We start from the raw sequence: 14,920 nt of genomic DNA, 5'->3' as shown, positions 1-14,920 counted from the left end.
AGTTTGTGTTTTGGACACTAGAAAATGAGATGCCTGTAGATCTACAGACGAGGAAAGGAAATCGAGTCATGTGGTTCTGGGAGGACCAACCAGAAGGCCACAGAGATGCTGCCTGCCTCACTTACACGTGTCCTTGTGAGATATTTCTACATATTACCTGGCCTGCAAGCTTCTGGGCATCATTTATATACCATATACACAAACTAAAGCAGTCTCTTCTTGACTTTAGAATACCCCAGACAAGACATCAGCCATCTCTGTTACATTTATAAATTGCTCTTCAAATAATTTTGCTTTAGAGAGATATGTCCTGAGATACAAAAAAAATTAAAATATGAAATTGAGGGGCTTTTTGGTCGACATACTCCCTTTTTATATGTCAGCTAAAACTTAAATGTAACACACATTGGGATGTGTCTGAGCATCTAAGGGATACGTTGGTATTGCTAATGTCTTTGAGATACTGGGATACTGGTTCTGGCTTTTGTTTGTATCACAAGGACATTAGAAGGAAAAATAATTCTTTGAGTTCTGAGCAAACCAGAGAGAAGTGATTAATGGTGGCAGGAACTCTGCTCAACATGGGTTTGAGTCTGAATTTAAATACATAGCGTGGTGACTGTCACAGTGCCTGTGACGGTTGTTTAGCATCCTAATGTGTGAGTCAGTCCACTGTGTTTGGTGAGCATGTGCTTGTAGGTGGGCTGGCCAGTCTTGCCCTGTTGGATTAGGTCACAGTGGGTTTGAGTCGGGGCCTCTTCAAAATACCATAAAAAGAAAACCCAACCTTCTCTTTCTTAGCCATGCACCTGTCAGACTGCTGATTATCTTAACCCACTAGACGTGGTGATTTCTTTGAATGACTTAATTTTCCAACCTGTGTAATCTGTAATAAGTCTACTACTATAAATAAATCTTTTTCCTGATCTTTTCATGCAGATGCTCTATTTTTCTTCTTATATATCATTAATGACATTTCTTTTAGAGTCCTTAAACTGTTCTGGAGGCCCATATGACAGACACTAATTACAACCAGTGACTGTAATTTGATTTCATAAAGCCAACACAATCAAGTCATCAAAAAGAAAAAGTTTTGAAAGATATTCTTGACTATCAGTAAGGTGAATATTCTTAGCACTCAGAAAGTGTGATTTTTGTTAGAGGCATGCTAACAAACTCCCAGTAAGATGTTGTCTTTCTGAATGTAACAGTACTATCTTAAGAGTAAAAAAATTACTGGCTTTACTATAATCGAACACATAAACTAACAGTTGGTATTCATAATGAACACCATTCACTTTATCTCTTATTAACAAAAGAAGCAGTTCTTTATATAGTTGTTTGAACTAATCATGAAGTAAGTAAAGTTTCTGAGAGCATACAAACAATAGATTTTAAATCAAAAATGTTTATTGTAAAAAAGAACCTTGAAAACTGTTTTTTTTTAAAAAAAGAAATGTAAATTTCACAAGTCTTCAGGTTGTTTATAGGCATTGGCTATAGACAACTTTTCACTTTCATACAAAACTCATTCAATCATATAAAAATAAACACAAATTTACATGGACTCATCAACTATACAGTTAACTAAAAAGACAGCTAGAAGGGGTGCAGTTGTGGATTGCATTTGTTGTATGCATTTAAAGTTGTTTAAGTACATCACAGAGTTTCTAAAAATCCTTTGTTGCACTTATTCCCATCTTTAGTTGATTTTAGAAAATCATTAAAAATCTTTTAAAACGTAAGACATGGAGCATGCACCAGGAATGTTCAAAATAGTCTTTCCTGACTCACGAAGGCACATACTATTTATTGACCAAAAAAAGAAGAAAAAAACACTTTTAATACATTCTCTTGTGTTTTTCCTTCTTGTTCTTTCTCTCTTTCCTTCTCCCTCTCTCCCTCAAAAACAAAGTTTAAAGTACGACAGGTAACAAAGCAGGCTTCAGTTCAAGGATGGTGACCAGACATGACACATGTAATAAAGTGAACTTGGAATACTTTATAAGGCACCTGAGATAGTGTCTGGCAGATTCTTGTCCTATAGGAAAATCTATTACAAATCCCGTACAAGGAAACACTGTTCTTTTCAGTTGAAATGCTTTGGCAGCAAAGTAAATCTTTGCATTCTTTCTTAGTAAGAAAAGATGCAATGTGCTTTTTGCTTCATCATAGAAGAGCAAGATTCTTGTCTTTTATCCTCTCCATCTAACGGTCAGTAAATATACGGTCATTTTAAACTTCACATGGAAAGGATTAATCTGATGCACATGGAATCCCCTGCCCTGGCAGCTGTGTGTGTGTGTGTGTGTGTGTGTGTCTATACATATTATTCGAGTTTGTCAGCACAAGACAAAATGCCTTTGGACTTTTGCTTGTCGCTCAGAGGCGGAGTGACAAGTAAAATGCGTGACAAGTGAACAGGGGTGTGTCACTAGTGCGCCGCACAGCAGCCAGACTCCTCATGCTTGTGCAGGAGGGACATCCGCGAGAAGGTTTTGGAGCAACTCTTGCACTGGTATTTCTTGACGTCCGAGTGCGTCTGCAGGTGAGCCCTCAGATTGGACCTGTCTGCGAAGGCCCTGCTGCAGTGAGAGCAGGAAAAAGGCTTCTCCCCTGGGGGTGGGGCGGGGTGGGGAGAAAGAAAGATGGTCAGTGTTTTCAGAGGAAATGCAAATCCAGAAGAGGTTTACGAGCAATCTTCACACTTTGCCAAAAGCATGAGAAGGAGCAAAACTTGATTCAAATCCCCCTTAATCGATACTTGTTTCAATGTCTGGCCCTTTAAGACAAATGTGAAAGTTGCACTTAAAAAAAAATCAAATTAAAAAAATTTAAAAAATATATAATTCCTGCTGCCAGTCCTGCAGAAATAATTCCTGTCGTGCTAGGACTTGGCTTGTTCAAGCTCTCTTCGTCGGCAGGTGCAGCTAACGGCCAGCTCCTCCCCAGGTTTCCCAACAGTTCCCTTTTCCCTCCTTCTGTATTATGACTAAGCTTGGGTGAGTGCCCCCGCTCCTGGCAGGGTGATTTTGTGCTAGGAATAGAAAACTCAGCAGCAAAAACAAAACAAAAGCAAACAACGGAAAGCAAATTCAGCCCTCGCTATTCAACTTGCTGTGGGTGAGAGACAACACAGCAAGAATGTAACCAACAAAAACCCAAGAACCGAAAACTTCATCGGTCTGTCTGCCTAATCAGTTGATTGGGAGAACAACATCGGTATTTGCTAATCACTGGGAGACATTTCACAGAACAAACGGCCAAGCACATCTCTCCTGATTTGCTAACTGATCTTTGAGACCAAACCTCCTGAATCTAACTTTCCAAAGTCTAAATGCTGTTTGCAGTCTCGGGAGCAGAGGCTGTTAGCAAGCAGTGGAGCCCTTTCTGCTCTGAGGACTTTTGGAGTCATCAGGAAGTAGCTAAAAACGAACATCCATCATCAAAAGTACTGTGTCACCACTTAAGGCAAATCGGACAGCCAGCCCAGAGCTTCCTTCTGCTGGACGGTGACACCCTGACTATGCGTTTCTCTTACCAGTGTGAGTTCTGATGTGCCCTTGCAGTAACCAGGGTCTGGAGAACGCCTTGCCGCAGATCTTGCAGACACAAGGTAAGGTGTGCGTCCGAATGTGCATCTTGAGGGCGCCCAGGCTCACGTATTCCTTGTCACAGTACTTACAGCTGAAGGATTTCCTGGACTGGGCGTCACAGTGCAGCTGCTTGTGTTTGCCCAGCCCCGAGAAGGTCGAATAGGTTTTATTGCATAAATTGCACTGAAACTTTTCAGCTTCGATAGCATGGGGGTCTGAAAGCTTGGACTGTAGCCTTTCCTCTTCGTCGCTAATGGGGCTCTCGGAGCCGCTGTGGTCCTTGGATGAGGTGTCGGACGGAGGAGGCGGACTCACGCGCCCCAAGGATGCGGGGTATCCGGACAGAGGGGAGAGGCCGGCGGGCAGCGGGGCGTGGAAGGGAGAGGCGGTGGTCCACACGGCGATGGGGCTGTAGGCTCCCGACCTGAGGACCTCCGGCTGCGGGATGACAGGCACCGGGTAGCCCTCGTAGAGACACGGGGAGATAATCACTGCGGAGAGAGGAGAGGAGCGGGGCGTGAGACAGAGGGCACCGCGAAAGCGCAGGGAACAAGGAGACAGACTCCCAGGAGCAGGAAGGCGCTGGGAGGACATTACTTTTCCGCCGCCGCTGCTCGCGGTCACTGCGCTTAAGGCTCATTTCTGCACCACCCCTTACGCCCCGCACATGAGCGAGTTTGGGGGGCTGCCCGGCCCTGAGACCAGCAAGCGCAGGGGGAAACCTACCCACTTTCTAAAGATACAGAAAAGTTCTCTTCCATCTCATGCGTGGGCTGCTTGCTTGGCTCACGCCGGTAAGTACAAGGATTGGCGTAAATCAAGCCGCTTTCTGGAGTAAAGGAGCCTTATTACATGAAAAAGGCAATAATTCAACGTTCACGCACTGCCTCACCCAGCCTCCACGTCCTCATTATGCAAGTATGTACACGCTGCGGAACGTGACGTCGCAAGAGCCCAGGGAAGTTCTCGCCAGCTCAGAGTGTAGAAGTTTTGAATTAAACCCGAGACCAAACGATCTGAGCAAGGACCGCTCTTTCGGGAGCAAACAGCCTGGATGTCCAGCTCTTTCGTACTCAAGTCGAGAGGCGGCACACCCCGTCGTTACCCATTTACAGACTGAGATGCGGACATCTGGCCCCCCCTTACCTGTGTGTGTGTCCAGCTCGCTGTAGTTGGGCTTCTTGGAGGCGTTGAAATGCTTCTTGACCAGGAAGGAGCGCGGCATCCTGGCGGCGGCGCGGGGCGCGGGGCGCTGGGCGCGGGGCGCGCGGTCCTACAGCATCTCTGCCCCGCAGGTGCGCGTGCGGCGCCGCCAGGTCGCGGGCTCCTCGCGGACTGAGCCCGCGGTGGCGGCGGGGAGGCCTTTTTTTCCTCTCTTTCGCGAGAAGGGTCCAATCACAGCCGAGAGGTTCAGATTTCAGCTCCTCCCTCTGGGCCAGCTGTGAGCAGAGGAGGAATCTGTTGTCAGACTAAATTATTCTGGTTCAAAATGGGCTGTGCCCCGGCTTTCAGTGGAGAGGAAAAAAGTGCTTCAGTCTTTTCGGGAGAGGTCGTTTTCCTTCCTGAGCGCAGAGACGGGCGTCTCTACTCCGGGCGCGCTGGGTCCGCCGGCCGGGCCCTGGCTTCCAGGTGCGGGCTCCGCGCCGGCTGGGGAGGCTGGGCTCTGGGCTCCTGGAGCCTCGTGGCTTTGGAGAGGTTTGGCGCGCACAGGAACGGAGCAATTCACTCCTGGCTTTTGAAAAAGGAAGGTAGCGGCGAAGACAAAGCCCTAGTGAGTGAGCCACGGGCCTGCAAGGGGGCAGCCCGGGCCGAGACCCGCCCGCTTCGCGCGCTGGGGATGCGCTTCGTGTCCCGGCGGCTGGGGGTGGGGGGTGGGGGCGCTTCCTCGGGAAGTAAAGCGGTCGTGTCACTTGTTAACGTCCGGGCTTGAAAGAAGCGCTTTGCGTCCCCCGAAGGACCCACTTCCAGGGAGAAGCGGGCCCCCCAGGATGAGAGGGAAGGATAAACTGAGGTCCGTGCCGTGGGAATCTGGAAAGGGCTCTCCCAGAGGCCTCTGAGAAGCGCTTCTATCTTTTCATGCATCACTAGGTGTTTTTTTTTTTTTTTTTTTTTTTTTAATGGAAAAAAGCGCGAATGAGCCGTTAGGGACAATAGTTTCAAACATTTATTTGCTTTATGTGGTGCTGGTTTTTCAGTATAAAGTCACCGCATCATCTCTCTGCTACTCTCCTGTGTGGCGTTTTAGAGGAAAGGGTGGCCTCCTCTGTAGCGCTTGGTTAAGTTTCTAAACTAGCCGGGTAACTAGCAAAAACACCTTGATTTTGTGTACGGTATTGAGTCTAAAAATACACTAGAGTGGCTCGTTGTAAAAATGACATTTCAACCATGTTTTCAAGCATCTCTCATCCTGTCCACCTCTTGCTTAAAGATTAAGGAAAGAACAAATCTGTAGTCAGATCACCCTACCCTTGATTCGAACAGGTGCTGGGAGAAAAAAAAAAAAACAAGTGGAAAAATAACAGTTGAAGTCAAGACTTGCAAGAGGAAGGCGCATGTCTGGCACATAACTTCTTAATCTTGCGTTGAGGCGGCAGGGAGGGCGGGGCCCCAGCTGCCTGGGCTATTGTGGAGGATCCCTTTACCTTCCTTCCAAGAGTCACTGGTTCAAGCACCAGAGAAAGGAATTTAGATGAACCTTTATGTTGAAAGAAGCAGTTTTCCTGGGTGTCAGGAAAGTAGGAATATGCATCAGAGTCCTCCACAAACCATGAACTGCAGGATAACCCAGAGCAACTTTCTGAACTTCTGTTTCGTGAAGGAGTGGCTACCCACTCCAGTATTCGTGCCTGGAGAATTCCATGCACAGAGGAGCCTGGCAGGCTACAATCCATGGGGTGGGTTTCAAACAGTTGGACTCGACTGAGCGACTAGCACTTTCATTTCAGATTGGCCGGTTTATTGGGACAGGAGCCCTCCTCGCCCCTCCCAGCCCGTTTCCTGCAGGAGGCACTTTGTCAGGGACGCGACCCCCTTGAGAAAACCCAGATGCCAATGCGCTGACTTCCTCCTTCAGCTCCACCCAGAGTCTGCTCAGCACAGTGAGGGGGCTGCAGGCATTCTGGTGTTTGTTTGTTGGTCGGTAATTACAGCACAGGGTGACCTGCTTAAGTGTGTATGTGAACAATCCGCTCTAAGAGCTGAACAGTATTTCACTCCTCAAGGGATAGCCCTTGGATCTGCGTTACAGATGCCTCATCACGTGGACATCGGGCAGAGTCGGACGTGTTCCCGCGCCTGCCAGGCGGCGAGGGTGTCAGGAGCCTGTCTGAGGCGTGTTCTCGCACAGGTCTGCCAGGCCCGTGTGAGGTCCGCTCTGCTGCAGGAAGGGCCAGCCCCAGGTGAGTCAGGGCACAGGCGCCCCGCTGAGACACCTCAGGGCTGGTGAGGATGGCAGATAGAGGAGACCATTGGGACACCTCCCCCCTGCAAGAAGACCCACTGCAGGGATTCTGCTCAGACCTGTGGCAGTTCCTCTCCTGCGGGCCAGAAACTGGCCCAGTCACTGCCCAGGACAGAGCTCTGCGTGGGGGCAAGGACCCCTGGCTTCCATGTGTCACTGGGGCAGTCACTGCCCAGCACAGAGCCCTGCATAGAGGCATGGACCCCTGGCTTACATGTGTCACTGGGGCAGCACGTTCCCAACCTGGGTCTTGTTCTGCAAGAAACAAGTCCTGGGCTGACGGCTCAGGTGGCCAGGAACAGTGAGGAAGGACACTTGTCCTGAAATGTTACTGACCCGCAGCCCAGCCAGGGAGCAGCTGGGGGCACAGGAGTGCCTCCCGACAAAGGACAAGGTGGGGACAGGCTCAGCCCGCTGTGGGGCAGAGAAGCGAGGGGAGGGAGGATGGTCCGAGGGCAGTGTCCAGGCTCCCTGGCCCCGACTCCCCAGAGAATCTCGGTCCTGCTGGAGGAAGTGGGGCTCTAACAATACCCGCCCTGTGGCTGAGTCCCGCTGGCAGGAGTGCTTCACCTTACCTGTGATCTGTGGAGAGGCCCACATCACCTGGTTCCTTACTCATCACGAAGTTTTATTAGGCAGGACCTGGGGTGGCTTAGCAGGCAGGCTCTCCTTTGCTCTCTTTTCTGAAGAAGCTGATGGAGAAGACTTGTAGACAACTCTGTGACCTTGTGGGGGGCCAGTCCTTCCCCACAGCTTCATGTGCCAGTGGGGTTTCTCCCAGACCCAGGCTTTTCAGTGAAAGACATATTCTTGCCTTGCCAACTCGGGGAATAAAGTAGATGCATGAGGTCTGGGAGTGCATCTCAGGTTTGTGTACTTTGCAGGAAGATTTGTGCGCAGGTAGGTCCTCAGGTATGGGAGCAGCAGTACAGATACTGAGCTAAGGAAATGGAGTGATTCCAGCTCCAGAAGAAGCCACAGCTCAGCCAAGGCAGAGAACCAGCTCCTGAGACCAATGGCGTCTTTTCCAACTTCAGTTTGGGCCATTACCCTGGTGTGGGCGGGGGCGGGATTACCTCTGTTGAAAGACATGCAGTCACGGAATGTCGCTGGTTTGACTGTGATATCCAGAGAATATTAGAGTGTGCAGCTGACTTCTTAACTATTTAGACAGTAATAAAGTGCTCGTGATACTGAACTTTGAAGGACAAACATGTGAGCGGCCTCATGGTGGTGTGTGTGTCTGTGTTTGTACACAGATGTACATGTATGTGTTGTTCTAGCTCATGATGGAACTCAGCTTCAGGTAAAGTCAACCAGCCCCTGAAAGAGAAGTAAACGTTTCCTTGGGTTCCTGGGTTTCTCTGTCTGTAAATTATGTTCGGTACTCTTCCTTTATTTCTTTTATGGTGATCTGGGGATAAATATTTCCCAAGGCAGGAGGGAGACAATCAGAGTGCGTGTCGGATTCTGCTAAGATGCTCTGAGCTTCATGACAAGCAGGGTCCCTGTCCTCCAGGGACGTGGCTGGAATTCAGGTACACACGTGTGTCTGCTCAGGGATGTCAGCGTGAGGGACACACACACGTGTGTGTGCGCAAGGGAGAACCGGGGTAAGGAACCATGGGGGAGCATGCTGTCTGTGTCCTGTGTGGTGTGTGGGTGTTCGTCCTTCCTGGGTGTGCGGGGCCTCCACTGGCCAGTCTCCCTGCCACAGGCTCTGCGTGTGTTCATCTGGCTCTGATGTTGTGGTCAGGAAACACCACAAATGCTATATACATCTGACACCGAGCAGAAAATCTTGCTGAGCGTGGGGACAGCATGAGATGCGTTTTATGTTGAATCCCTTGGATTCTGAACCTCATTTCCAGCTACGGTTTTCGAGTCCCTCTTGTCTCTGGCGGCTGCCCCGCGGTTACTGTGTCATTCAAGGTCAAAGACATGTGGGCCCCCGACGTCCTGTCTGTACTTGTGGACTCTGCAGTTAGAGGAACAGGAAAGACTGCAGAGAGAGGGTGTTTGTCCTCCGCGCTGCGGTTCCGGGATCTGTGGGCGCACAGCGACCCCTGCTGGTGGACTCTGGAAGGCACTTGCTTTCCTTTCCAGACTAGCAAGACCTATCTATCATCTCCCGATGGTGGACGAACAACCTGCACACCCAGGACAGGAACTTGACCTCATTTTGTAACTGCCCCAATTTCAGGAGACTGTTATTTAAACCCTGACTTTCTTTTTTACTCTGTTCTGAATTAACGATGGCTTACTTGGTTTGTGGAAACACAAGTGGTGTTTACAGATGTGCTATGTCCCTTATATGAGGGTGAGCAGGGTGACTGTGGTTGATCTGGGCTGTCATGAGGAAACCTTGTATTGGGACTTGGAACTGAGTGTGGGAGGGGCCGGAGCACGGGAGCTGGGGGTCCTCCGAGGCAGGGTTGCCCCCTGGCCCTTGGCCAAGAAGGTGAGGTGTGGCCCTGCCCAGGTGTGGACCTTCTCCGCCTCACTGGGATTAGATCTGACACGTCTGGTCTCCAGATAAGGCACCCACAGGGGTATCCACGGTGCTGGGAGCCAGGCCACCTTATGCTGGGATGTGATTCATCAGCCTCTGCAGACCCTCCTCCAAAACCTTTAAAGGCATCACAATAGAAAGAACGATCCTCAACTTCAGAACTCTTGTGCATTTAGCATCCTCTCCTCCTCTGTCCTCCCCAGCCCAGGAGGGGTTCAGCCTAATGCCTCCGTGAGGATGCCACGTGCATGGTTAATTTTGGTTACCTCCTCTCCTCCTGCACATCAAATGTCCGGCGCTACACAGAGATTGCAGGTGCCACTGAGATGGCAATCATGCCTCCACCCAGGAGAGACCCTCACTTGTGGAAGGAGAGGGCAGAGGGACTTGGGTTCTGAGTGTGAAGGAAGACTTGGACCCCACACACCCCAGCGGAACAGCCTCTGTGTAAGCGGGAGCTTACAGGACAAGGAACACAGCTCAGTCTGGTCTTCCCAGACCCCAGGTTTTGGTTTGCTCTTTATGATCACTGGCAGGGAGACTGCCCTGGACACTGAGCTGTGTTGGGGAAGCACTTGAAACAGGCTAGTCTGGCTCATGAGTAGGTGATACTCATGGGTATCGTCACACGTGAGGATGGGGCTGTCTCCAAGATGGGGACTTAGTCCCTTGGCCCTGACACCTGTCAAAGCACCAGACAAACCTGTGTTCTCATGGGACTGGCCACGTGGCTGGTGGCAGGTCCTCCTGCGGACAGGCCCCCCCCAGCCCCGCCCAATCCCTCCTGTGGGCACCTACAACCGTGCTGACCCCCTGGGTACAACACAAACACCCCACAGTTCTTAAGAAGATGATGACGGATATTTGTCCAGTTACACTAAGGAAGAGACAGGAAACGGGTTCCTGGTAGCCATGACCTTTAAACACGTAGGCTGAGGCCAGGTCCCTGATTCTGGAGGGCTCAGAGTTGGCTGTCCCCATTGTCTCCACGACATGGATCAGAGCCGTGCTGTGTCAGTAGGGAGACTCCGTGCTGGCGAGTGTCACCCCTGAGTCCCAGGGAGGCCTCAGCTTGACCCTATGACGTTGAAAGTCAACATGAGTGATGCCCCAGGATTAAGCAATGGAGGAAAGTGGGTAGGTGCCCTGTGAGGAAGGCTCCCCAAATGCAGGCCCCCGGGGCCCCTCCCTAGGGAAACCTGCTGGGCGGAGGCAGGGCTGGACTCCTCCACACAGGGGTGGAAGCCCAGTGACTGCAGGACCCTACAGGAAGTTTAGTGCACTGCCCACTTGATTCCAGCCAGTTTGGAAGCCCGTCCTATGTGCAGGGGAGGAGATTATTGGATGGCATCACTGACTCAATGAACATGAGATTGAACAAACTCCAGGAGATGGTAAAGGACAGGGAATCCTGACTTTCTGCAGTCCACAGTGTCGCAAAAAGTCGGACACGACCAAGTGACTGAACAACAGCCTATGTGCTGTGCATTCATTTTTAAAGATAGGATTCTACTGCTTTCTCCCCTTTGTCCTTGGAATCAGGTCAGTTCAGTTCAGTTGCTCAGTCGTGTCCGACTCATTGCGACCCTACGGACTGCAGCACGCCAGGCCTCCCTGTCCATTACTAACTCCCAGAGTTTACTCAAACTCATGTCCATGGAGTCGGTGATGCCATCCAACCATCTCATGCTCTGTTGTCCCCTTCTCCTCCCGCCTTCAGTCTTTCCCAGCAGCAGGGTCTTTTCCAATGAGTCAGTTCTTCACATAAGTTGGCCAAAGTATTGGAGTTTCAGCTTCAACATCAGTCCTTCCAGTGAATTTTCAGAACTGCTTTCCTTTAGGATGAACTGGTTGGATCACCTTGCAATCCAAGGGACTCTCAAGAGTCTTTTCCAACACCACAGTTCAAAAGCATCAATTCTTTGGCAATCAGCTTTCTTTATAGTCCAACTCTCACATCCATGCATGATCATTGGAAAAACCATAGCTTTGACTATACAGGCATTTGTTGGCAAAATACTGTCTCTGCTTTTTAATATGCTGTCTAGGTTGGTCATAACTTTTCTTCCAAAGAGCAAGCATCTTTTAATTTCATGGCTGCAGTCACCATCTGCAGTGATTTTGGAGCCCAAAAAAATAAAGTTTGTCATTGTTTGTACTGTTTCCCCATCTATTTTCCATGAAATGATGGGACCGGATGCCATGATCTTAGTTTTTTTAATGTTGAGTTTTAAGCCAACTTTTTCACTGCCCTCTTTCACTTTCAACAAGAGGCTCTTTAGTTTTTCTTCGCTTTCTTCCATAGGGTGGTATCATCTGCATATCTGAGGTTATTGATATTTCTCCTGGCAATCTTGTTTCCAGCTTGTGCTTCATCCAACCCAGTGTTTCTCATGATGTACTCTGCATATAAGTTAAATAAGCAGGGTGACAATATACAGTCTTGATGTACTCCTTTCCCTATTTGGAACCAGTCTGTTTTTCCATGTCCAGTTCTAACTGTGGCTTCCTGACCTGCATACAGATTTCAGAGGCAGGTCAGGTAGTCTGGTATTCCCATCTCTTTAAGTATTTTCCAGAGTTTGTTGTGGTCCACACAGTCAAAGACTTCGGCATAATCAATAAAGCAGATGTTTTTCTGGAACTCTGTTGCTTTTTTGATGATCCAACAGATGTTGGCCATTTGATCTGTGGTTCCTCTGACTTTTCTAAATTCAGTTTGAACATCTGGAAGTTCATGGTTCACATACTGTCCAAGCCTGGCTTGGAGAATTTTGAGCATTACTTTATTAGCATGTGAGATAAATGCAATTGTGCAGTAGTTTGAGCATTCTTTGGCATTGCCTTTCTTTGGGATTGGAATGAAAACACCTTTTCCAGTCCTGTGGCCACTGCTGTTTTCCAAATTTGCTGACATATTGAGTGCAGCACTTTCACAGCATCATCTTTTAGGATTTGAAATAACTCGACTGGAATTCCATCACTTCCACTAGCTTTGTTCTTAGTGATGCTTCCTAAGGCACACTTGACTTCACACTCCAGGATGTCTGGCTCTAGGTTAGTGATCACATCATCATGGTTATCTGGATCATGAAGATCTTTTTCGTATAGTTCTTCTGTGTATTCTTGCCACCTATTCTTAATATCTTCTGCTTCTGTTAGGCCCATACCACTTCTGTCCTTTATTGTGCCCATATTTGCATGAAATGTTCCCTTGGTATCTCTAATTTTCTTGAAGAGATCTCTAGACTTTTCCATTCTATTGTTTCCCTCTATTTTTTTGCGTTGATAACTGAGGAAGGCTTTCTTATCTCTCCTTGCTATTCTTTGGAACTCTGCATTCAAATGGGTATATCTTTCCTTTTCTCCTTTGCCCTTCACTTCTCTTCTATTCTCAGCTATTTGTAAGCCCTCCTCAGACAACCATTTTGCCTTTTTCCATTTCTTTTTCTTGGGTAAGGTCTTGATCCCTGCCTCCTGTACAATGTCATGAATCTCCATTCATAGTTCTTCAGGCACTCTGTCTACCAGATCTAATCCCTTGAACTTTGTTTCTCACTTCCACTGTATAATTGTAAGGGATTTGATTTACGTCATACCTGAATGGTCTAGTGGTTTTCCCTACTTTCTTCAATTTAAGTCTGAATTTGGTGATAAGGAGTTCATGATCTAAGCCACAGTCAGCTCCCGGTCTTATTTTTGCTGACTGTGTAGAACTTCTCCATCTTTGGCTCCAAAGAATATAATCAGTCTGATTTCGGTATTGACCATCTGGTGATGTCCATGTGTAGAATCTTCTCTTGTGTTGTTGAAAGAGGGTGTTTGCTATTATCAGTGCATTCTCTTGGCAAAACTCTATTAGCCTTTGCCCTGCTTCAATCTGTACTCCAAGGTCAAATTTGCCTGTTGCTCCAGGTATTTCCTGACTTCTCACTTTTGCATTCCAGTCCTCTATAATGAAAAAGACATCTTTTTGTGTGTTAGTTCTAGAAAGTCTTGTAGGTCTTCATAGAACCATTCAACTTCAGCTTCATCAGCATTACTGGTCAGGACATAGACTTGGATTACTGTGATATTGAATGGTTTGCCTTGGAAACGAACATAGATCATTCTGTCATTTTTGAGATTGCATCCAAGTACTGCATTTCAGACTCTTCCGTTGACTATGATGGCTACTACATTTCTTCTAAGGGATTCTTGCCTACAGTAGCAGATATAATGGTCATATGAGTTAAATTCACCCATTCCAGTCCATTTTAGTTTGCTGATTCCTAAAATGTCAATGTTCACTCTTGCCATATGCTGTTTGATCACTTCCAATTTGCCTTGATTCATGGACCTAGCATTCCAGGTTCCTATGCAATATTCCTCTTTACAGCATTGGACTTTCCTTCCATCAACAGTCACATCCACAACTGGGTGTTGTTTTTGCTTTGGATCCATCTCTTCATTCTTTCTGGAGTTATTTCTCCACTGACTTCCCCTAGCATACTGGGTACCTACCGACCTGGGGAGTTCATCTTTCAGTGTCCTATCTTTTTGCCTTTTCATACTGTTCATGGGGTTCTCAAGGCAAGAACATGGAAGTGGTTTCCCATCCCCTTTTCCAGTGGACCATGTTTTGTCAGAACTTTCCACCATGACCCGTCCATCTTGGGTGGCTCTATGCGGCATGGCTCATAGTTTTGTTGAGTTAGACAAGGCTCTGGTCCATGTGATCAGATTTGTTGGTTTTCTGTGATTGTGATTTTCAGTCTGTCTGCCCTATGTTGGAGAAGGATAAGAGGCTTGTGGAAGCTTCCTGATGGGAGAGACTAACTGAGGGGGAAATTGGCTCTTGCTGTGATGGGCGGGGCCATGTTCAGTAAATCTTTATCAAATTTTCTGGTGATGGGTGGAGTGTGTTCCCTCCCTGTTATTTACCCGGGGCCAAACTATTGTGCTTATTTAATTTATATGCAGACTACATCATGAGAAACGCTGGGCTGGAGAAAGCACAAGATGGAATCAAGATTGCCAGGGGATATATCAATAAGCTCAGATATGCAGATGACACCACCCTTATGGCAGAAAGTGAAGAAGAACTAAAGAGCCTCTGGATGAAAGTGAAAGAGGAGAGTGAAAAAGTTGGCTTAAAGCTCAACATTAAGAAAACTAAGATCATGGCATCCGGTCCCATCATTTCATGGAAAATAGATGGGGTAACAGTGGAAATAGTGACTGACTTTATTTTTCTGAGCTCCAAAATCACTGCAGATGGTGATTGCAGCCATGAAATTAAAAGACGCTTACTCCTTGGAAAGAAAGTTATGACCAACCTAGACAGGATATTAAAAAGCAGAGACAGTACTT

At 47.9% G+C, this 14,920-nt stretch overlaps 1 protein-coding gene across 1 annotated transcript; it reads right to left on the bottom strand.

Moving 5' to 3' along the window:
• Positions 1 to 1,377: 1,377 nt before the first annotated feature.
• SNAI2 (snail family transcriptional repressor 2) lies at positions 1,378 to 4,945 on the bottom strand. Its single transcript, XM_065902825.1, has 3 exons — positions 4,743 to 4,945; positions 3,542 to 4,087; positions 1,378 to 2,616 (listed from the first exon to the last, which is right to left on the bottom strand). Exons 1-3 carry the CDS (start codon positions 4,819 to 4,821, stop codon positions 2,435 to 2,437), a joined length of 807 nt encoding a protein of 268 aa, XP_065758897.1. The 5' UTR covers positions 4,822 to 4,945; the 3' UTR covers positions 1,378 to 2,434.
• Positions 4,946 to 14,920: the final 9,975 nt, after the last annotated feature.

The sequence above is a fragment of the Muntiacus reevesi genome, chromosome 12, assembly GCF_963930625.1.
Source record: "Muntiacus reevesi chromosome 12, mMunRee1.1, whole genome shotgun sequence".
Taxonomy (NCBI): domain Eukaryota; kingdom Metazoa; phylum Chordata; class Mammalia; order Artiodactyla; family Cervidae; genus Muntiacus; species Muntiacus reevesi.
This window is presented reverse-complemented; position numbering and strand designations above follow the sequence as displayed.